Here is a 23,759-nt window from a genome sequence, read left to right on the forward strand (position 1 = left end):
CTGCTCCTGTTGCTGGTCGCTATCCCCCATCGTCAGGATCGCTTCCAGCCAGTTCTGAATCCACCATCTTTAAATTTGCCGCCGCCGTGACGTCACCGCTCCCATCCTGCACCGCGCTGGCTGGAGAGAGCGCTCCTGCGCATGCGCCGATTTCAGGGACCCGGAAGCCGCTCTCTACTTCCGGGGCAGCGGCCATCTTGGTACTCTCTGTACCATGGCGCTGCCCGCACTTTCACCGGGTCCCCGCAAGCCCGATCTCCTTTCCGAAGCTACGGCTCAGACGTCTCCACCCCCGCTCACCCAGCATCAGCCCCAGCGGTGGCGGCTTCGGGCACCGGACCTGCCGCGACAGGGGCCTCCCCGCTGCCGTATACCGGACAAGTCGGCCCCGGATCCGGACTCCTCTTCTATGCACAGGTACGCCATACAGTGGGTCCCCCCGTCAGGGACAGGAACCCAATTGAAGGCGGAGGAGAGGCACCGCCCTTTTTAGCTGTAGGTTCCTGTCCCTGAAGGGCGGATCTCCTCTCTCCGTGGTGCTGTCATGGGTGAGAGAGAAAAGATGACGTTTTCAGCGGTACCATGTTTATTTACATCCGTCTTTTTGATCGCATGTTATTCCACTTTTTGTTCGGCGGTATGATAATAAAGCATTGTTTTTTGCCTTTTTTATGGTGTTCACTAAAGGGGTTAACTAGCAGGATAGTTTTCTAAGTCGGGTCATTACAAATATTTTTACAATGATTTACATTTCTTTTTTTAATTTATTCTGACTCTTACACTTTGTCCCACTATGGGGCAATCTTTTTTTGTAGGCTGATCGCTTCTATAGCATGCAGATGAAGCAGTATCCCCATGCTACAGAAGCTATCAGCGTTGCGCTTACTGCACTGACCTGAGAGACTTCCTGATCATGACAGGGAATTTCTCAGCTCGGGTTACCATGACAGTGATTGGGATCCTGTGTCACGCCGCGGGGTCTCTGATCCAAAGCCAGAGGGTCCGTCAGTCCTATGCCTGCTCCCGGAATGCTGTGATTGTGTTCAGTCTGTGACCGCTCCTGCCACTTAGTGCCGGGTGTCAGGTGTGAGAATCAGCTGACACCCAGCCGCAATCGCCTGCACACCTCCCATGTGCACGGCCGATCTCGATGACGTACTATACCGTCCATGGTCAGACAGGCCCAGGGCACATGGATGGGATAGTACATCGGATGTCAGAGAGGGGTTAAAGGGCCTCTAACACTATATTGAAAATTTGTCCATACAATCGAAAATAAAAATTGCCTGGAGCAACGAAGCACAGAACAACTTTACCTGAGCAATTTAAGACTGCAAAACTGTATTGTCCCTCCCCCTCCGCTTTATTTTCAAAAACAAGGCCCTGCGTTTCTCCCCCTTTCCAGTTACTTGTTATGGAAGCGCTCCAGGTCTTGTGTGGGATTTTTAACTTCTTGGCCAGTTAAGGAAAGAAAAAACTGCAGCACAGTGGTTGATTGCGGTTTCTCAAGCGTTGGTCGTATCTTCTCGAAATACGTGCTGAAAAGCTGTGAGACGTTGGGTTATAGATATGATTGTTCTGTGTAAACGCTGAAATCTATTCTCTTCATGTTTCTCCTAGGACTTCACTCACCTTCTCCTCCTCACTGTCCATTATAATTACATCCCGTCCTGTGTAAACGGCTGCGAAGGATCGGTCATCATTGTCTTGTACCTGCTTCCTTTGCAGCCATTCTTTTACCTATCGGATATGAACCAAACAAAATACATTATATACGACCCAGCGACCTATGCGTGAACAGCGGGATCACTGGAAGTAGCTTACTGTTAGCGTTTTTGGCACAGATGGTCTACGCCTGTGTCTTAAAATTAGGAGTGCCATGAGGTGGTATCCAACCAGAGCCTTGTCAGTGTCACTAAGTATTTGATCCGACCTCGCCTTCTCAAAGATGGCGGTCACATTTTTTTTAGACGCTTTTAGTATTTTGCAGCATTCTGCATTTGTGAGCGGCAGGAGACCCAACCTGTATGTGTCATGGAGAGAGAAAAAAACGACAAGTTATAATAATATTTATCCATTTATATGGCGCTATTAATTCCATACATACATTTGCACATTCTGTATGAATACTTGGATAATTTGCGGAAAGCACAAAGCAATGACTATCCAATGCTTACCCATTTTTCAGGCTTTTAGGTTTCTTCTCATTGAGTCCCTGTTCAATTTTTTTTAATCCCTCTAGAAAAGATTTTGCGTGGATTTTGGCTTCCTCATCCAGGTCACCAGTCAGAAACAAAACCAATTGGCGCACATTTGCGATATATTTTTTCATGGTATTTTCATCTCTTTTGAGTTTTGACAGTGCATCAAAATAGGCCATGGTCTTATCAAGTTCCTTCATAAAATTTGGGGTGATTTCCCCAGGGCTGACATAAGAAAGAAATCTGGCCACATTGTTTACCTGAAATTAAGCACACGACATACATTAGGACTGGAGCATTCTTAGGCCTGTTTCACACTTCCATTTGTCTCCATCAGTCAAGATCCGCCGTTTGGCAAAAAAAACCCGGATCCGCCGTTTTTCTTGGCGGATCCATTTTTTCCCCATAGACTTGTATTACCGGCAGCTCTTGACGGATGGGCATCCGTTGGATCCGTTTTTTTGCGAATCCGCCAAGATTTTGGCGTCAGCTGACAAGACTGGACGGACAATGCAACGCTTTTCTGGCTGGCCGGATCCGCACTTTACACTGCGCATGCGCAGCAGAATCGCCTTTGGAGTAAATTTAACCCTAAATCCCGGTCTGGCGGCTGAGAAAAAAATATCTCTCTCTCCGACAGCGGTTCCTTTAAATTTCATCCTTCGCCGGATCAGTCAAAAAAACGGTCCGGTGCCACCCATTGATGTCTGTACGCAGGCGGATCCGTTTTCCGCCATTTTGGCGGATTACAACTGACAGTAAAAACTGATGTGTGAAACAGGCCTAAGGCGTATTAATCAGCTACACGCAGCCTGACGGCACATCAAACTTGCCATTCGCTCCACAGAAACCTCGGAATAGGTCTTCTGTAAAGATTCTTTAAAACTTGTCAACACCGGAGATGTTACATCGTGTTTCTGTCGCCGCAACCTGGCATGTGACAAATTTTTTTGCAGGTGTAACCTGAAACAGATATAGGCACATTAGGGCACATAGTAGGTTTTCTTTACTTAGAATTGGTGTTAAACATTTTTTTTCCTCCATCAGGGCCCATGAGCTTCAAGCTACGCCACTGATCAAGATCTGACTACACCGTCCATACGCAGGGCGTCACCGGAGACCAGGTGAGGACTTCCCACCCACCAAAGGCAGCCACCTTGTTTGGCCAGACAACCCCCATCACTACCCAAAAAAACACCATTTACCAGGGTTCTGAGGTCCCAGAGACCGGCTGCATGCTCTTTTTTTTTTTGTTTGTTCTGGTTGAGTCAAGAGTGTAGGCACACAATGCATGGAGACCCAGGAGAGATTTGCCTGCATGATGTATAACGCACATTGCGTGTATATGTCACACGACTCAACCAGGAAGAGGACACATGGCCGGCCCCCGGGACCACCCTGTATACCTGCTGGCAGTGATGATTGCCTAATAATGCATGCAACATACATTAGGAGTTGGCATGTATATATTCACCAGATACTGAGATGATCCAGACAGTGTCCGTGTACCCTGCTATCCGATTAAAGGGAATCGGTCACCCATATTTAGTGATATCATGTAAAGATATCACTAAATTGTGTGTCCCTTAAGGATTCTATGAGGGCTTTTGACTCCCCCCGACCCCGCACCTTTGAGGCATAAATACCTTTTTTAGCTTGTTGGGGATGCATGCAAATCGCCGCGGTCTGGTCCGATGGGCGTGGGTTAGTGGTCTTCTCTCCCCCCACCTCCTCGGCTTGCTTCACGTAATCTTCGTCTGTGAATACCACAGACACCGTTGGTTTCCGCGCTTCTGCAATGTAAAGACCCCCGGCGCCTGCGCAGTATGCTTTGCCCAACTGTGGGCGATGCCTATAAGTGCTACTGCGCAAGCGCTGGTATTTTCCAGCACGGTCTATGCCCCGGAAGTGTGTCCTGCATGTGAAGACTTCCGGGTCATAGACCGCGCTGGAAAATGCTTGCGCAGTAGCGATTATAGGCATCGCCCACAGTTGGGCAAAGCATACTGCGCAGGCGCTGGGGGCCTTTACATTGCGGAAGCGCGGAAACCAACGGCGTCTGTGGTATTCACAGACGAAGATTACGTGAAGCAAGCCGAGGAGGTGGGGGGGGGGGGGGGGAGAAGACTACTAAGCCATGCCCATCGGACCGGACGGCGGCGATTTGCATGCATCCCCAACAAGATAAAAAGGTATTAAATACAAAAGACCTCGGTGGCAAAAACAATGCCAATTGGCAAAATGCCAAGGCTCCCTAAACAGGGAAACGAAATATCCGCTCAAACAGAACATGAGTATAAGGAGAAAAAACGAGCTAATAGGTAATAATTAGTAAAAAGTATAATTTTATTAAATACATCATCAAGCTGACATCAATTAAACGTATAAAAATACATATGATGAGACTAAGACAGGAAGGATCAGGTGCGTCACAAGAGGGACACCAATGCCCATATTTTTTAACTTGTCTTTATTTTTAATTTTCAAACTTTCTAGTTGGACCCTTATGACCTATTTGGATCCACCATCATCTGTGTCCATTTCCTACCATCTGCCCTTGCGGATTTCGTCTTCTTGCTACGTTGGATTTCTATTGTTGTAACAATACATTTTTGTCAATTGCTTGTTTTGTATTTTGTTTACTTGCTTTATTGTATGTATTTTTGTAAAGCTTATATTACAATATTCGTACTTATATGTATTGTCTTATGCACTTTGCACTTTTACGGTGCTTTATGTTCATGTGCAATGCTTTTCTTGATCCCATACTATTCTATTACTATATCTGCATAGGGTTAAATTATTGTAGATATTATTGTTATGGATCGTTTTTATTGTTCTGCTGGTGGCAACGACTGGTATTTATTATACACTGCACCATTGTGACACCCTATTGGGTTAATCGCTTGTGTTATTGCTGCCATGGTTTTTTGCATCGTTGCTCCTGTGACACAGCGGCGCTGTGTGCGCGTGCGCCCTGTGCGCCGAGTCTCTGGGGATGCAGGGGGCGTCTTCCATGTCCCTTGCGCGCTCATTGGGAATCTCCCTCCCTCTGCACGCGCTCCCAGGGACTTGATGTCTTCCTGCTTCTGCCGGGTCCCATGGCGTTGCAGTGCGCACGTGCCGACTTCAGCGCTGCTATTGGCTCTGTGCCCACCAGTTGATTAGGTCACATGTGTTCATAAGGTCCTTCTACACACGATATAGACATTCCCCTTGATAAAGCGGTGCTTAGTGCACGCGAAACGTGCGTTGGGGCTCTTCCACCCGGTCCTGGGGTCTCCTTTGCTGCCCTTTATACCTTGCGGTGAGTCTCCTTTATTAGGTCTTAGTCTGGCATTGTTATTCATGAGTTCTTCAGCAGATTATCTATTGTAGATTTTATTTGCACATACATATCGTTACCTCCCTCATGTTTACATGCTATGCATACTTAGACCATTTACCCTTTTGAGACTCTCCTTTGCGTTCATACCCTCTGCTTGGACATATACTTGTCATTAATCCTTTATTGTCATGGTATTCAAGCATATATGGGCATTGGTGTCCCTCTTGTGATGCACCTGGTCCTTCCTGTCTTAGTCTCATCATGTGTATTTTTATACGTTTAATTGATGTCAGCTTGATGATGTATTTAATAAAATTATACTTTTTACTAATTATTAGCTCGTTTTTTCTCCTTATACTCAAGATAAAAAGGTATTTATGCCTCAAAGGTGCGGGTTCGGGGGAAGTCAAAAGCCCGACTAGAATCCTTATGGGACGCACAATTTAGTGATATCTTTACATGATATCACTAAATATGGGTGACAGATTCCCTTTAAATAACTTATGTACACAAAGATATATCTGCACATGCCTACTTATAATAATCTACCTGTTACACAGTACAGAAGCCTAATGGTAAATGGAACTTACTGAGAGGTTTCACCGCTGACGCCGGCTGCGTCACAATCTGGGGTCCTAAGGAGAGGAAGGTAAATCTGCATTGGTACTTTGTGAAGACTTTCATATCCGCCACTTAGCTTTCCACCCGGCATCTCACCTCTGAAGATGCCACCCAGCTTTACATTAACTTCGTGCTATAGGACAGGTTACCTGTCATGGGGCACTAAGACATCATTGGCTTGTCTGTTGACAAGCTGATTTTACAAAAGTGGTCGCGTCACCCGTAGCTGGGTGCACAAATCCGTGTCTTTATGCAAAGAAATTGGAAGCAACTTTTGCATGTTCCCTGGCGCAGATTGAGTCATAAAATGCAATGTGATCGTACCCTAACAAACTCAATACACTAAACCCTATTTTTTTTTTAAATTGAAGGTATTTCCACACTGCTTTTTAGTGCCCTAATCTGTGCTGAAGAACACTAAAAATGCAGTTTATTCATTGAATGCACAGATTTGCCGCATTGGAAAACAAATAGGCGACTCCCCGTGGATCATGCATCTACAGCTGCTGCCCAGATCTCCACCTTCTTCTGGCACACATGTATCTGCCACCCAGCTTTCCATAAGGGTAGAAGGAGCTGTATATTTACCTTATTGAGGGCCTATTGAAGACCGTGCATCCACGGCCCTCCAAAAAATCTGCAAAAAATTCCTTGGGATCTTCAAACTTGCTCTTCTTGAAATCGAGGGAGTTATATGGAACTGCAGATAAATATTTAATGATATTGTTCTGTTTCCTCTTTGCTTCCTTCAAAACGTTGTTGCGCTCCTCTTCAGAAGCCGTTTTCATGCAGGTCTTGCACAGATGCCTAGATAAGTTGCGCTGTAAAGTCTTGCACATCTTGCAAAAAAGTTGTTTGAACTGCCTTTTAGACATCATTCGGTCTAGAAGTCGCACCGGACCACAAGACGCACCTAGGTTTTAGAGGAGGAAGTTAGGAACAAAAAATTGAAGCAAAAAATGTGGTCAATTCTGTACTTAACCCCTTTCTGCCATATGACGTACTATCCCGTCCATGTGCCCTGGGCCTTAGTGCCCATGGACGGTATAGTATGTCATATGCGATCAGCGGCGCTCATGGGGGGAGCGCAGCTGATTGTGGCAGGCACATTAACCCCTGGCACACTGCGGGGGCAAAGAGAAGAATCGCACAGGGGGGGCTCCCTGCGTGCTTCCCTGAGACCCTCGGAGCAACGCGATGTGTCCGCGCTGCTCCAAGAGCCTCCTCCCTGCAAGCCCCCGGATCCAGTATGGCCGCGGGGGCCTTCGAGGTCCTGCAGGGAGGCGGCTTTCTCAGTGCCTGCTGTGAGCAGGTGCTGAGAAAGCCTCCAGCAGTGCCTGTCAGATCGCTGACCTGACACAGTGCACTGCAAAGTGTCAGATCAGCAATCTGACACTATACAGTGATGTCCCCACCTGGGACAATATCAAAGTTAAAAAAAAAACCACAAGTGTAAAAATAATTTTTAAAAAAAATTCCCTAATAAAATCAAAACCAATAAAAATACACATTCAGTATCGCCGCGTCCGTAACGACCCGCCCTATAAAACGGTCCCACTAATTAATTGCTTTAGTGAACCCCTAAAAAAAAGGCAAAAAACAATGCTTTATCATCATACCGCCGAACAAAAAGTGCAATAACACGTGATCAAAAAGACGGATATAAATATCCATGGTACCGCTGAAAATGTCTTCTTGTCCCGCAAAAAACGAGCCGCCACACAGCGTCATCAGCGAAAAAATAAAAAAGTTATAGCTCGCAGAATAAAGCGAAGCAAAAATAAATATTTTTATATAAATTTGTTTTTATTGTATAAAAGCGCCAAAACATAAAAGACGACAAATGAGGTATCGCTGTAATCGTACTGACCCGAAGAATAAAATCGCTTTATCAATTTCACCGCACGCGGAACGGTGTAAACGCCTCCCCAAAAGAAATTCATGAAATGCTAGTTTTTGTTCATTCTGCCTCCCAAAAATCGGAATAAACAGCGATCAAAAATGTCACGTGCCCAAAAATGGTACCAATAAAAACGTCAACTCATCCCGCAAAAAATAAGACCTCACATGAGTCGGTGGGTCAAAATATGGAAAAATTATAGCTCTCAAAATGTGGTGATGCAAAAACTATTTTTACAATAAAAAGCATCTTTTAGCGTGTGACAGCCGCCAAACATAAAAACCGCCATAAATAGTTAATCAAACCCCCCGTTATCACCCCCTTAGTAAGGGAAAAATAATAAAATTAAAAGAAAATGTATTTATTTCCATTTTCCCGTTAGGGCTAGGGTTAGGGGTGTTGGGGTTAGGGTTGGAGTTAGAATTGGGGGGCTTCCACTGTTTGGGCACATCAGGTGCTCTCCAAACGCGACATGGCGTCTGATCTCAATTCCAGTCAATTCTGCTTTGAAAAAGTCAAACGGCGCTCCTTCCCTTCCAAGCTCTGCCATGCGCGGCTGCGCCCAAACAGTGGTTTACCCCACATATGGGGTATCAGCCTTCTCAGGACAAATTACACAACAACTTTTGGGGTCCAATTTCTCCTGTTACCCTTGGGAAAATAAAAAATTGGGGGCAAAAATATGATTTTTGTGGAAAAAAAATATGATTTTTTTATTTTTATCGCTCTACGTTATAAATTTCTGTGAAGCACTTGGGGGTTCAAAGTGCTCACCACACATCTAGATAAATCCCTTGGTGGGGTTTCCACTGTTCAGGCACATCAGGGGCTCTTCAAACGCGACATGGCGCCCGATCTCAATTCCAGCCAATTTTGCGTCAAACGGCGCTCTTTCCCTTCTGAGCTCTCCCATGCACCCAAACAGCGGTTTATCCCCACATATGGGGTACCAGCGTACTCAGGAAAAATTGCACAATAACTTTTCGAGTCCTGTTTCCCTTGGGAAAACAACTGGGGGTGAAAACAATTTTTTTTGGAAACATTTTTTTTTAATTGTATGGCTGTACGTTATAAACTTATGTGAAGCCCTTGGGGGTTCAAAGTTCTCACCACATATCTAGATAAGTTCCTTGGGGGTCTAGTTTCCAAAATGGGGTCACTTGTGGGGGGTTTCCACTGTTTAGGCACATCAGGGGCTCTCCAAACGTGACATGGCGTCCGATCTGAATTCCAGCCAATTTTGCGCAGAAAAAGTCAAACTGCGCTCCTTCCCTTCTGAGCTCTGCCATGCACCGAAACAGTGGTTCCCTCCCACATATCAGATATCAGCGTAGTCAGGACAAATTGCACAATAACTTTTGTAGACCAATTTCTCCTGTTACCCTTGGTAAAATAAAAAAAAATATTGGACCTGAAGTATTTTGTGAAAAAAGTTAAATGTTCATTTTTTTTTTTTTTAAACAGTCAAAAAATTCCTGTGAAGCACCTGAAGGGTCAATAAACTTGTATGTTTAAAAAAAACAAAAACAAAAAAAAAACAACACATTTTTTACTTCAGATCCAATTTGTTTTATTTTTCCCAAGGGTAACAGGAGAAATTGGACCCCAAAGTTGTACATTTTGTCCTGAGTACGCCGATACCTGATATGTGGGGGTAAACCACTGTTTGGGCGCATGGCAGAGCTTGGAAGGGAAGGAGCGCCGTTTGACTTTTTCAACGCAAAATTGGATAGAATTGAGATTAGCATTTCGCGTTTGGAGAGCCCCTGATGTACCTAAACAGTGGAAACCCCCAATTCTAACTCTAACCCTAACCTCAGCCCTAACCCTAATAGGAAAATGGAAATACTTTTTTTTAATTTTATTATTTTTCCCTAACTAAGGGGGTGATAACGGGAGGTTTGATTTACTATTTATAGCTGGTTTTTATGTTTGGCAGCTGTCACACGCTAAAAGACGCTTTTTATTGCAAAAAATATTTTTTGCGTCACCACATTTTGAGAGCTATAATTTTTCCATATTTTGACCCACCGAGTCATGTGGGGTCTTGTTCTTTGCGGGAAGAGTTGACTGTTTTATTGGTACCATTTTCGGGCACGTGACTTTTTTGATCACTTTTTATTCCGATTTTTGGGAGGCAGAATGAACAAAAACCAGCAATTCATGAATTTCTTTTTTTTGGGGGGGGGCGTTTACACCGTTCCGTGTGTGGTAAGATTGATAAAGCGGTTTTATTCTTCGGGTCAGTACGATTACAGCGATACCTCATTTGTATAATTTTTTTTATGTTTTTGCGCTTTTACACAAAAACTATTTTATAGAAAAAATTATTTTTGCATCGCTTTATTCTGTGAGCTATAACTTTTTTATTTTTTTGCTGATGACGCTGTGTGGCGGCTCGTTTTTTGTGGGACAAGATGACGTTTTCAGCGGTACCATGTTTATTTATATCCATCTTTTTTATCACGTTTTATTGCACTTTTTGTTCGGCGGTATGATAAAGCATTGTTTTTTGTCTAGTTTTTAATTTATTTTTTTACGGTGTTCAGTGAAGGGATTAACTAGTGAGACAGTTTTATAGGGAGGGTCGTTGTGGGTGCGGCAATACCAAATATGTGTACTTATATTGTTTTTTTAGTTACTGTATATACTCGTGTATAAGCAGAGATTTTCAGCCCATTTTTTTGGGCTGAAAGTCCCCTCTCGGCTTATACACAAGTCATATACCTGGGGGTCGGCGGGGGAGGGGTAGCGGGGGTGTCAGAGATCATACTTACCCCTCCTGGTGCGATCTCTGCAGCCCCCCCGCTTCTCCCACGGTCTCCCTTCCTGCCTTCAGCGGTCACGTGGTACTGCTCATTACACTCATGAATAAACGCATATTCATGAGTGTAATGAGCGGTACCACGTGACCGCTGAAGGCAGACCGTGGGAGAAGCGGGGCTGCAGAGACCGCACCAGGAGGGGGTAAGTATATCCAATGTCCATCTCTGCTCATTTCTGTCTGCTGCGTCCTGTGTGACATTTAGGCAGCAAAGGGCGCGGTGACGTGGTTAGTGCGCGCCGCGCCCTCTGCTGGCTGAACACTCACTGACGCAGGAAGCGGCAGACAGCAGTGAGCAACGATGGACCCAGGACAGCTGAATATCTCAGGTGCTGGGTCCTGAGCAGGAGAGGGGAGTATGGCTTTTTTTTTGCAGCAGCAGCAGCAGCATATGGGGGCATAACATATGAAGCATCTTATGGGGGTAGCATATTGGGGCATATTCTATGAAGCAGCATATGGGGTCTACTCTATGGGGCAGCATATGGGGGTATAGTCTATGGAGCAGCATATGGGGGCATAGTCTATAGAGCAGCATATGGGGGCATAGTCTATGGAGCAGCATATGGGGGCCTAGTCTATGGGGCAGCATATGGGGGCATAGACTATGGGGCAGCATATGGGGGCATAGACTATGGGGCAGCATATGGGGGCATAGACTATGGGGCAGCATATGGGGGCATATTCTATGGAGCAGCATATGGGGGCATAATCTATGGAGCAGCATATGGGGGGATATTCTATGGAGCAGCATATTGGGGCAGCATATGGGGGCATATTCTATGGAGCAGCATATGGAGGCATATTCTATGGAGCACCATATGGGGGCATATTCTATGGGGCAGCATATGAGGGCATAATCTATGGAGTATCATATGGGGCATAATCTATGGAGCATTTTATGGGGAATCATCTATGGAGCATTTTATGGGGGCATAATCTATGGAGCATTTTATGGGGGCATAATATATGGAGCATCTTATGGGGCCATAACCTTTATGGAGCATTATATGGGGCATATTATTCTATGGAGCATCTTATGGGGGCATTATTAACCTTTATGGAGCATTATATGGGGTGTATTTTGTATGGAGCATCTTATGGGGGAATAATCTATGGGGCACCATCTATGTAGCATCTTATGGGGGCATAATCTATGGGGCATCTGATGGGGGCATAATCTATGGAGCATTTTATGGGGGCATAATCTATGGAGCATCTTATGGGGCCATAACCTTTATGGAGCATTATATGGGGCATATTATTCTATGAAGCATCTTATGGGGGCATTATTAACCTTTATGGAGTATTATATGGGGTGTATTTTGTATGGAGCATCTTATGGGGGCATAATCTATGTAGCATCTTATGGGGGCATACTATTCTATGGAGCATCTTATGGGGCCATTATTAACCTTTGTACAGCATTATATGGGGTGTATTTTGTATGAAGCATCTTATGGGGCCATCATGAACTGTATGGAGCATTATATGGGGCTCCTGATTCAATATGGATATTTAAAAACATTTAAACTACTGATGTCTCAATTAATTTTACTTTTATTGGTATCTATTTTTATTTTTGAAATTTACCAGTAGCTGCTGCATTTTCCACCCTAGGCTTATACGCGAGTCAATAAGTGTTCCCAGTTTTTTGTGGCAAAATTAGGGGGGGTCGGCTTATACACGAGTATATACGGTCTATGTATTTATTGGTAAAATATTTATTTAATATTTATTTTTTAATTTTTAACTTTATTACATTGTCCCAGGATGGGACATCAATATATAAAGTCAGATCGCTGATCTGACACTTTGCACAGCACAGCAAACTGACAGGCAGTGAAGGAGGCTTGCCGGCGCCTACTTTCAGCAGGCGCTCGCAAGCCACCTCACTGAAGGACCTGGAAGGACCCTGCGGCCATCTTGGAGCTGGGGGGGTCTCCATGGAGACCTCCGGAACAACGCGATCGCATCGGGCTGTTCCGGTGGGAACACGCAGGGAGCCCCCTCCCTGCGTGATGCTTCTCTATGTCGCTGTCAGTACTGACAGCGGCATCAGAGGGATTAAATGCCCTCAATCGGTGCTAGCACCGATCGTGGGCGTTGCTGCAGGGTGTCAGCTGTCACATACAGATGACACCCGCACCCGGTCACCGCGGCCTCACACAGTACTAGTACTACTGCGGGCAGAAATGCAGTTCCCGCAGAGCACTACTAGTATGGCAAAGGACAGGAAGGGGTTAAGGAACACCCAACACTCTGGTCCACAATTCTTTCTTGGAAAAAGGGTTCGAAAACTATGTGGGCTTGATATCTACTCTTCCCCATTTCAGCCATTCGTGGGTCATCCTCGATTTCTGGGAGGGAAACCTTCTTTGATATACAAAGTACTAGAGACACAGGGTTGTACTAAAGAAGAACATTTAATGAATGACGACTTCTCGCTGCTCACTTTCGACACGGCGTCACAAAGGTTTCCAGCACTTATGGGCAAACCCTTTATCTTTCTACAGGCGCGTAGCCTGGCGCGGGTGGTTAGCACGAAGAGTTCAGAACCCAAATTAGGGAGGCATCTAGACACCTTTATTAAATGGAACTTTATCCCAAATTTCATCCACAACCAAAATCTACTCAATAATAAGGATGCGAGGGTTTTGGGAAGGGAAATTGAAGGGTCCAGGCAAGTGAAGAGAGGATATGCCAGGGTCTAAAATGGAAGACTTTCTAAAAGCCAAACTGACCCAAAAGAAAATGATCCCTTATAATAGCTACACTGACATGGCTTTGCTGATATTCTATAGGGCATACAGTGCCTTGCGAAAGTATTCGGCCCCCTGGAACTTTTCAACCTTTTCCCACATATCATGCTTCATCACCCTGAACACACCATCCCCACTGTCAAACATGGTGGTGGCAGCATCATGGTTTGGGGCTGCTTTTCTTCAGCAGGGACAGGGAAGATGGTTAGAATTGATGGGAAGATGGATTGAGCCAAATACAGGACCATTCTTGAAAAAAACCTGTTGGAGTCTGCAAAAGACCCGAGACTGGGACGGAGATTTGTCTTCCAACAAGACAAAGATCCCAAACATAAAGCAAAATCTACAATGGAATGGTTCTCAAATAAACGTATCTAGGTGTTAGAATGGCCAAGACACAGTCCAGACTGGAATCCAATCGAGAATCTGTGGAAAGAGCTGAAAACTGCTGTTCACAAACGATCTCCATCCAACCTCACTGAGCTTGAGCTGTTTGACAAGGAAGAATGGGCGAGAATTTCAGTCTCTCGATGTACAAAACTGACAGAGACATACCCCAAGCGACTGCAGCTGTAATCGCAGCAAAAGGTGACGCAACAAAGTATTAAGTTAAAGGGGCTGAATAATATTGCACGCCCCACTTTTCAGTATTTTAATTTCCACAAAAATTTAAAATAACAATAAAATTAGTTCAACTTCACAATTGTGTTCCACTTGTTGATTCTTCGCCAAAAAATTTACATTTGGTATCTTTATGTTTGAAGCATGATATGTGGGAAAAGGTTGAAAAGTTACAGGGGGCCGAATACATTCGCAAGGCACTGTATATAACCCCTTACATACAATCAAAGATGTCTCCGGGGACTACCTATTCATGGCATTGAAGTCATTCAACGCTTGTTTCCCGGCCTCTTTGCCCCATCTGAGAGAGAATGATGGGGACAGAACCATCACTAATGGATCACTAACAGATCACCATACAGTATCATTTTATCAGCAGCACATCTACAGTTTACACCTCATAGTCCTCCATACAGTATAATACACTCCCCATAGTCCTCCATATAGTATAATACACTCCTCATAGCCCTCCATATATTAAAATACACTGCTCAGTCCTCCATATAGTATAAATATAGTCCTCCTAGCCCTCCATATATTAAAATACACTGCTCAGTCCTCCATATAGTATAATACAATCCTCATAGTTCTCAATATAGTATAATGCACCGCCATAGTCATCCATGTAGTACAATTCACTTCCCATAGTATAATGCACTCCATAGTTATTCATATAATGTATTCCCCATAGTACTCGAAACAGTATAACGCAGCCCACATATAGTATAATGCAGCCACCCCATAGAGCATAATGCAGCCCCGCCATACAATATAATGTAACCCCCCATAGAATATCATGCAGCCCCCCAAAATAGTATAATGCAGCCCCTCCATAGAATATATGGCAACCCCCTCAGAGTATAATGCAACCCCTCATATAGTATAATGTAGCCCCTCCATAAAATACAATGTAGCCCTCCTCATATAGTATAATGCAGCCCCTGCAGAATATAATGTAGCCCCCTCATAGTATAATGAAGCCCCCATACAATATAATCTAGCCCCCCATAGAATATAATGCAGCCCCCCATAGAATACAATGTAGCCTCCTCAAATAGTATAATGTAGCCCCTTCATAGAGTATGATGCAATAACTCCCATAGAATATAATATAATACAGCCCCCCATAGAATATAATGTAGCCCCCCATATTATATAACAGCCTCCCCCATAGAAAATAATGAAAAATTTACCCCCCGTGGTATATAACACAGCCGCATATCATATAGCCCAGCACCACATGGTATATAGCCCAGCATGGTATATAGCATGATATACAGCCCAGCATGGTATATAGCATGGTATATAGCATGATATACAGCTCAGCATGGTATATAGCCCAGCATGGTATATAGCCCAGCATGGTAAACAGCCCAGCATGGTAAACAGCATGGTATATAGCGTGGTATAGAGCCCAGCATGGTATATAGTATGGTATATAGCGTGGTATACAGCCCAGCATGGTATATAGCGTGGTATACAGCCCAGCATGGTATATAGCGTGGTATAGAGCCCGGCATGGTATATAGCGTGGTATAGAGCCCGGCATGGTATATAGCGTGGTATACAGCCCTGCATGGTATATAGCGTGGTATACAGCGTGGTATACAGCCCAGCATGGTATATAGCGTGGTATACAGCCCAGCATGGTATATAGCGTGGTATACAGCCCAGCATGGTATATAGCGTGGCATAGAGCCCAGCATGGTATATAGCGTGGCATAGATCCCAGCATGGTATATAGCGTGGTATAGAGCCCAGCATGGTACAGTCATGGCCAAAAGTTTAGAGAATGACACAAATATTAATTTTTACAAAGTCTACTGCTTCATTTTTTCTAATGGCAATTTGCATATACTCCAGAATGTTATAACGCGTGATCAGCTTAACAGCAATTACTTGCAAAGTCAATATTTGCCTAGAAAATTAACTTTATCCCCCAAAACACATTTCAACATCATTGCAGCCCTGCCTTAAAAGGACCAGCTAACATCGTTTCAGTGATTGCTCCATTAACACAGGTGTGGGTGTTGATGAGGACAGGGCTGGAGATCAATCTGTCATGATTAAGTAAGAATGACACCACTGGACACTTTAAAAGGAGGCTGGTGCTTGGCATCATTGTTTCTCTTCTGTTAACCATGATTATCTCTAAAGAAACACATGCAGTCATCATTGCACTGCACAAAAATGGCCTAACAGGGAAGAGTATCGCAGCTAGAAAGATTGCACCTCAGTCAACAATCTATCGCATCATCAAGAACTTCAAGGAGAGAGGTTCCTTTGTTGCCAAAAAGGCTCCAGGGCGCCCAAGAAAGACCAGCAAGCGCCAGGACCGTCTCTTAAAAGTGTTTCAGCTGCGGGATCGGGCTACCAGCAGGGCAGAGCTTGCTCAGGAATGGCAGCAGGCAGGTGTGAGTGCATCAGCACACACTGTGAGGCGGAGACTCTTGGAGCAAGGCCTGGTCTCAAGGAGGGCAGCAAAGAAGCCACGTCTCTCCAGAAAAAACATCATGGACAGACTGATATTCTGCATGAGGTACAGGGAGTGGACTGCTGAGGACTGGGGTAAATTCATTTTCTCTGACGAATCACCTTTTCGTTTGTTTGGGACATCTGGAAAACGGCTTATTCGGAGACGACCAGGTGAGCGCTACCACCAGTCTTGTCTCACACCAACTGTCAAGCATCCTGAAACCATTCATGTGTGGGGTTGCTTCTCAGCCAAGGGAATGGGCTCTCTCTCAGTTTTGCATAAAAACACAGCCATGAATAAAGAATGGTACCAGAATGTCCTCCAAGAGCAACTTCTCCCAACCGTCCAAGAGCAGTTTGGCGATCAACAATGCCTTTTTCAACATGATGGAGCACCTTGCCATAAAGCAAAGGTGATAACTAAATGGCTCAGGGAACAAAACAGAGATTTTGGGACCATGGCCTGGAAACTCCCCAGATCTTAATCCCATTGAGAACTTGTGGTCAATCATCAAGAGACGGGTGGACAAACAAAAACCTTCAAATTCAGACAAAATAAAAGCATTGATTTTGCAAGAATGGACTGCTATCAGTCAGGATTTGATCCAGAAGTTGATTGAGAGCATGCCAGGGAGAATTGCTGAGGTCCTGAAGAAGAAGAGTCAAAAAGCTTACCCAGTTTTACGTGGCAAAATTAGGTGCCTCGGCTTATTCTCTGGTTGGCTTATACTCGCATATATACGCTGTATATATATTTTATCATCTTTACATTTTCAATTTTTCAAAAAGGAAAAGGGGTAGATGCAAAAGTTTTGGCACTGTGTATTGTTAGTACCAAGTAGCACCACCTTTTACAAGCATCACAGCTTGTAAACAGTTTTTGTAGTGAGAAAAAAAAAAAGCAATTCTTGTTTTTGTGGTATTTTCCTCCATTCTTCCTTGGAGAATTCCTCCCGTTCGGTGAGATTCCTGGGGCGTCTTCCATCCTCTGCTATTTTGAGGTCTCGCCACAGATTTTCAATGATGCTCAGATCAGGGGACTGTGAGGGCCATTGTAAAACCTTCAGCTTGCGCCTTTTGAGATTTTCTACTGTGGATTGTGACGCGTGTTTAGGGTCATTATCCATTTGTAGAAGCCATCCTCTTCCTCTTTTCACCTTCAGCTATTTTTTACAGATGGTGTTACGTTTACATCAAGAATTTGTTGATATTTTATTGAGTCTATTCTTCCCTCTACCTGTGAAATGTTCCCTGTGCCATTGGCTGAAGCACAAACCCCAAAGCTTGATTGATCCACCCCCATGCTTAATGGTTGGCGAGATGTTTTTTTCCTAAAATTCTGTGCCTTTTTTTCCACACATGCCTTTGATCATTGTGGCCACAGAGTTCTATTATAAAATCATCTGTCCGCAGGACTTGTTTCCAAAATGTATCAGGCTTATTTATTCATTTGCATACTTCTGACGCTGAATATTATGGTGAGGATGCAGGAGAGATTTTCTTCTGATGACTATTCCATGAAGGCCATATTTTTACAGGTGTCTCTGAACAGTAGAACAATGTACCACAACTCAAGTCTGATAAATCTTTCTGAAGGTCTTTTGCAGTCAAGCGGGGGTTCCGATTTGCCTCTCTAGCAATCCTATGAGAATCCCTCACAGAAATTTTGCATGGTTTTCCAGACCTTATCTTGACCTCCACTGTTCCTGCTAACTGCCATTTCTTAATTACATTTCTAAGAGGTAAGGGCCACATTGAAAAAAGCTTTGATATCTTCTTAAAGCTTTCTCCTGTTTTGTGGGCCGCCACCATTTTCAGAGTGCTAGGCAACGGCTTAGAAGAACCCATGGCTGCTGTTTTTTGGCACAAGGTTAGAGGAGGCTGGGTTTTTATAAAGCTGGGAATTTGCATCCCCGGACCTTTCCTAACAATGATACTGAATGAGCCATAACCCTAACAGGCTAATTAAGGTCTGAAACCTTGATTAGTTATCTGAGCATACCAATCTCCAAGGGTGCCCAAACTTTTACATTGGCGCATTTTCCGGTCTGTAATTTATTACATTTAAAAAGTGATTATATATATATATATATATATATATATATATATATATATATATATATATATATACACACACACACACACATACATATTTTTTTTTTACCAAAAATACAAAGGAAATGTGTCATCTTTAACTTTAGGCCTTTTAGAGATCACTTCACCATTTCATTTGCTTAACCGTTCACAATAACAGTAATTTTGACCAGGGGTGCTCAAACTTTTACATGACACTATAGATTGTGTCATGTGATGAGATGATGGGAGTAGCAGTAGGTGACCACAGATCAGACATGACAGTCTCCCCTGCTCACCCTGCTGATCGGCCCATATTGTGATCGCCTCTTGTGCTCCATGTATAACCGCAACCTTAATATTAATCAGATCTTCACCCTAAAAAGAAAAATGTAAGATGAGCTCAGGTCCCATCACTTCATGGTCAGATGTTGTGGGGTCTTCAGTGTCATCTACCTGATGATCCTCCGGGATGTTGTGATTCTCCTCTGGACAGTCCTGGGGACACAGAGGACGGGGACATCTCTCTGGTGGATTTCTCTTCTTGGATCCATCTGTGGGAGACACAGACTGAATACATGACCTGCCGTGTATCTGTCTATATATGAGACACGTCTCTCAGAACCGGTAATTCTATATTTATGTATCAGGGAATAAATTACATTGTTGTGGTCCTCACCACCGGTACCGAGGTCCCAGCACATTGTGGCCCCAAGTATGAAGTGATAATCAGTTATGCTAAAGCCTAATGCTCTCTGCTCTGCACCCGGAGGATGAGGACCCTGAGGAGAGGGACAGAGAAGACCCTCGTCAGTCAGATGGAGGAGCCGCACTAAGAAACACAACTTCTCCAAGTTTCCCTCCACCAGGGAAGGATCCACAGAGGAGCTGGAGAAAGATCCACATTTCTATCCAGCGGTTTCTTCTTTCCTAATTCACGTAATGGAGATTGGGGGAAGGACGGTTACTATTTACCAGGATTGTTTTCTGAGAGCTCATGAGATCACCATGAGGACACGGCCTCCCTCCTGTACAGAATTCTCTGGGATCACTAAGATGAGAGAACCTGACATCCTCTTATTAAAAGACGAGTTACTGCGTTTTAATTCTTCTTTAAACAGAGATAAATCTCAACATTCCCTCGATATAAACACTAAAATAGGCAGCAAGTGCGCGGAAAGTTCCGAGTTTGACTATTAAGGAGGAAAGTGCCTATCAATGTGTAGGAAGGACACTAGAGAGCAGACACCGAGGTCATGGGCGCTGACTGATGTACACGGGGAGCCAAGGAGAGATTGTCTGCTCAGATTCCACAGAAAAGCCCCATAACACATATTCTACTGAACGAACAACCCTTTACTGGAGACTTACACTGATTATTACCATCATTGTGCGGCCCGATGTCCCTGCAGGGCCAACACCTGCGTCACCATCCCACTTAAGTAGTTTGGAGAAGACATTCTGATCAGACCCCATGAAGAAGAAGAGCGAAGCGCCTAAAATCTTGCTGTCATTCAACTCTTGAGGCTAGAACCGCCGTCCCGTGCATTCTGACGTCATGTTATAAGGCTCGTTAACCCCTTCCTTATATTTTGGGTTCATGCATGGAGGATGCCAGGTGCGCGTATGTGGATCGAGGTCCGATTGCTGCCATTTAGCCACTTCACTGCGGCTGATAGCGCTATTTAAAGGGAACTTGTTAAGTAAAACAATGCTATTAATCTGCAAATATGGGGTTAATCTGCAAGTTAATAGCATTTTAAACCTGCCCGGTGTCAGCACTGAGAGCCCCGCTGATGGGAAGAATTGAACCTTATTCCACGTGGCAGCGTTTGGCTTTCAGTCAGAGTTGCAGCCAGTGCAGCTACAGTCACGGCTCAGTGTATAGAGAGCGGCAGCTGTTACCGTGCCCCCAGCACTGACTGACAGCCGGCTCAGCGTTAGGGCTCCTCATTAGAGCCGGCTGTCAGTCAGTGCCAGGGCGCAGATTCAGCTGCTGATCATTGTACACTGAGGGGTCGGTCACTGAAGCCACACCGGCCGAACCTCTATGGCTGGAAGTCGAACGCTGCCGGGGGGAATAAAGTTAATTTCCTCCTGGCAGAGGGGCTCTCAGTGCAGGAGCCAGGCAAGTTCAAAAGATTATTAACCTGCAGGTTAACCCCATGTCTGAAGGTTAATGTTACTTTACATGACATGTTCCCTTTATGTGGTTGGGTGTCCCATTCTCCTGTCAGTCAGTCACTAAATCACAGCAGTCCAACAAAGCTTTGCTGTGACCGCCAGGGGCCTGGAGAAGACCCGTCTCTGCCGCCAAGGCTTTCCTATGAAGCCCGGTATGAATAAGATCTCAGGTTGAAGTCCCCATTAGTTTTACTTTGTCTCCCAAAATGAGAACAAAAAAAAAAGTATCAAACATATTTGTCATTGTCACATAAACACCATAAGAAAGAAAATTCAGAGCATGAAGAACACCTCCCCAAAAATGCAATACAAGCACAGCGATCAAAAAGGTCACAGATGCCCCCAAAATGGCACCAATAAGAGGTCAGCGCGCCATTCAAGAAGAGAAACAGTCAGAGAGCTCCGATAACGGAAGATAAAGTGATGGGTCTCAGGGAAAGGGCTGAATATTATAAATCATAAAATATATTCTAAAAATATTCCACAAGTTTGGAATCGCAGTGACTGCACTGACCTGGAAAATCGCAGCGAGGTCGCTCTTAGTGCCCTATAAATGCCGAGAAACAGAACCCAAATATAAACGTGGAAATTAGGTGGAACTTTTTCCTGTTTATCAGCACATTAAACGGTAAAATGCACAATTTGTCCCACAAAAAAAGATTTCTAACATCGGTGTAAGGAAAATAACGATGTTCTCACTTATTGAGGAAGGGGAGGAAACAATGGAAAAATGGAAATTAGCCCCATCAGGATGGGACTGAAACATTGATATTAACTACTAGGATTGCTGGGTCCTACATCTCGCGCTAAAGACCCATTCTCTGCGAAGAGGAAATTTGCATATCTTATTTCCCATGGGGCATTGCATGGCTTATAACTCTCCGTACTCAGAAATGTCACTCTCCCCAATGAGAAACACTACCCCCTATAGAGAGCAGTGCGCGGTGATCCAACCTCCTCCAGTACGGAGAGTTCTGTGCTTCTACGCCTGCAGAGCGAGTGGTGAATAGACGCGGGGCCGGAGAACTGCTGGAAAGCCTCCATGTCAGACTGACGGGTGATCGGCTCCACCACGTTCCATCCTTATGTCAGGACAGCGACTCGTGTCTCGAAGTCTGAGGGACGGTCCGGGGCCGATATTTATCCAGGACTTTGTGCACAGAACGGAGAAAGTGATTTGTCACAAAGAAGAAGAGAGAATGAAGGAGGAGTCCAAGGAAGGTGACACAAGTGTCAGCCAAGAGGGAGGAGCCTGACGTCGACCATGACTGATGACGCCATTCAGACTGCACCGATTCTGAGGGACGGACGAGCGACAGCGGATTAGGGGGAAAATCATCAGTAAATTAACCCCGACTCTGCTGAGTAACAATCCACAACAGACTTAGGGACCGAAAGAACTCACAGGAGAAAACGGACAGAAGGACGAGACATCTGCAGAGAAAATGTGACCGATGCTCTAAGGAAGGAGAAAGATTCTGAAAGAAGAGAACGAAGACTCAAGACTGATGAAGACGAGACGACAGCGGAGAAACCGCGACTCACAGATCAGAAGAAAATAATCAGGTAAATGAAAGCTGTTGTCAGACGGAGAAAATGTAGAGAAAACCAGAGCAAGTCTGGAGAAAACTCATCTATTATAGGAGGACGCCGGAGAGACGTCATCACATCCACCGGAGCCAACAAGGAGCCTCGCTGCTCACCTCGTGGTGTAAGAGGCCGGAGCTCCTCCATCATCACGGCCTGGTACCGATCCTGGTGTCCTTCTAGATACTCCCACTCCTCCATGGAGAGATAGACAGCGACGTCCTGACACCTTATAGGAACCTGACAACAACGACACCGTCACAACCCAGAATCCTCCAGTGCTGTATAATGTCCCAGCAGTCACCTCTCCGCTCACCACCCAGAATCCTCCAGTGCCGTCCTGTATAATGTCCCAGCAGTCACCTCTCCGCTCATCATCCAGAATCCTCCAGTCTGCATAATGTCCCAGCAGTCACCTCTCCGCTCATCACCCAGAATCCTCCAGTGCCGTCCTGTATAATGTCCCAGCAGTCACCTCTCAGCTCATCACCCAGAATCCTCCAGTGCCGTCCTGTATAATGTCCCAGCAGTCACCTCTCCGCTCATCACCCAGAATCCTCCAGTCTGCATAATGTCCCAGCAGTCACCTCTCCGCTCATCACCCAGAATCCTCCAGTGCCGTCCTGTATAATGTCCCAGCAGTCACCTCTCAGCTCATCACCCAGAATCCTCCAGTGCCGTCCTGTATAATGTCCCAGCAGTCACCTCTCCGCTCATCACCCAGAATCCTCTAGTGCCGTCCTGTATAGTAACCCAGCAGTCACCTCTCCGCTCATCACCCAGAATCCTCTAGTGCCGTCCTGTATAGTGTCCCAGAAGTCACCTCTCCGCTCATCACCCAGAATCCTCCAGTGCCGTCCTGTATAATGTCCCAGCAGTCACCTCTCCGCTCATCACCCAGAATCCCCCAGTGCCGTCCTCTATAATGTCCCAGCAGTCACCTCTCCACTCATCACCCAGAATCCCCCAGTGCCGTCCTCTATAATGTCCCAGCAGTCACCTCTCCACTCATCACCCAGAATTCTCCAGTGCCCTCCTGTATAATGTCCCAGAAGTCACCTCTCCACTCATCACCCAGAATCCTCCAGTGCCGTCCTGTATAATGTCCCAGCAGTCACCTCTCCGCTCATCACCCAGAATCCTCCAGTGCCGTCCTGTATAATGTCCCAGCAGTCACCTCTCC

At 45.1% G+C, this 23,759-nt stretch overlaps 1 protein-coding gene across 1 annotated transcript in view; it reads right to left on the reverse strand.

Moving 5' to 3' along the window:
* The window catches only part of LOC141073064 (uncharacterized), a 35,816-nt gene that overhangs the window by 11,754 nt on the left and 303 nt on the right, over positions 1–23,759 (reverse strand). Inside the window, exons 2-11 of the mRNA XM_073560380.1 lie at positions 22,693–22,816; positions 19,262–19,359; positions 19,105–19,183; positions 6,739–7,063; positions 6,120–6,164; positions 3,035–3,164; positions 2,178–2,461; positions 1,825–2,023; positions 1,633–1,740; positions 1,410–1,546 (exon numbers count right to left, since the gene is read on the reverse strand). Coding sequence (XP_073416481.1) covers positions 1,410–1,546; positions 1,633–1,740; positions 1,825–2,023; positions 2,178–2,461; positions 3,035–3,164; positions 6,120–6,164; positions 6,739–7,063; positions 19,105–19,183; positions 19,262–19,359; positions 22,693–22,816 — 1,529 coding nt within the window. The remainder of the gene's footprint in view (positions 1–1,409; positions 1,547–1,632; positions 1,741–1,824; positions 2,024–2,177; positions 2,462–3,034; positions 3,165–6,119; positions 6,165–6,738; positions 7,064–19,104; positions 19,184–19,261; positions 19,360–22,692; positions 22,817–23,759) is intronic.

Source organism: Dendrobates tinctorius, unplaced genomic scaffold, assembly GCF_039654945.1.
Source record: "Dendrobates tinctorius isolate UK_male_01 unplaced genomic scaffold, ASM3965494v1 ptg000296l, whole genome shotgun sequence".
Classification (NCBI taxonomy): domain Eukaryota; kingdom Metazoa; phylum Chordata; class Amphibia; order Anura; family Dendrobatidae; genus Dendrobates; species Dendrobates tinctorius.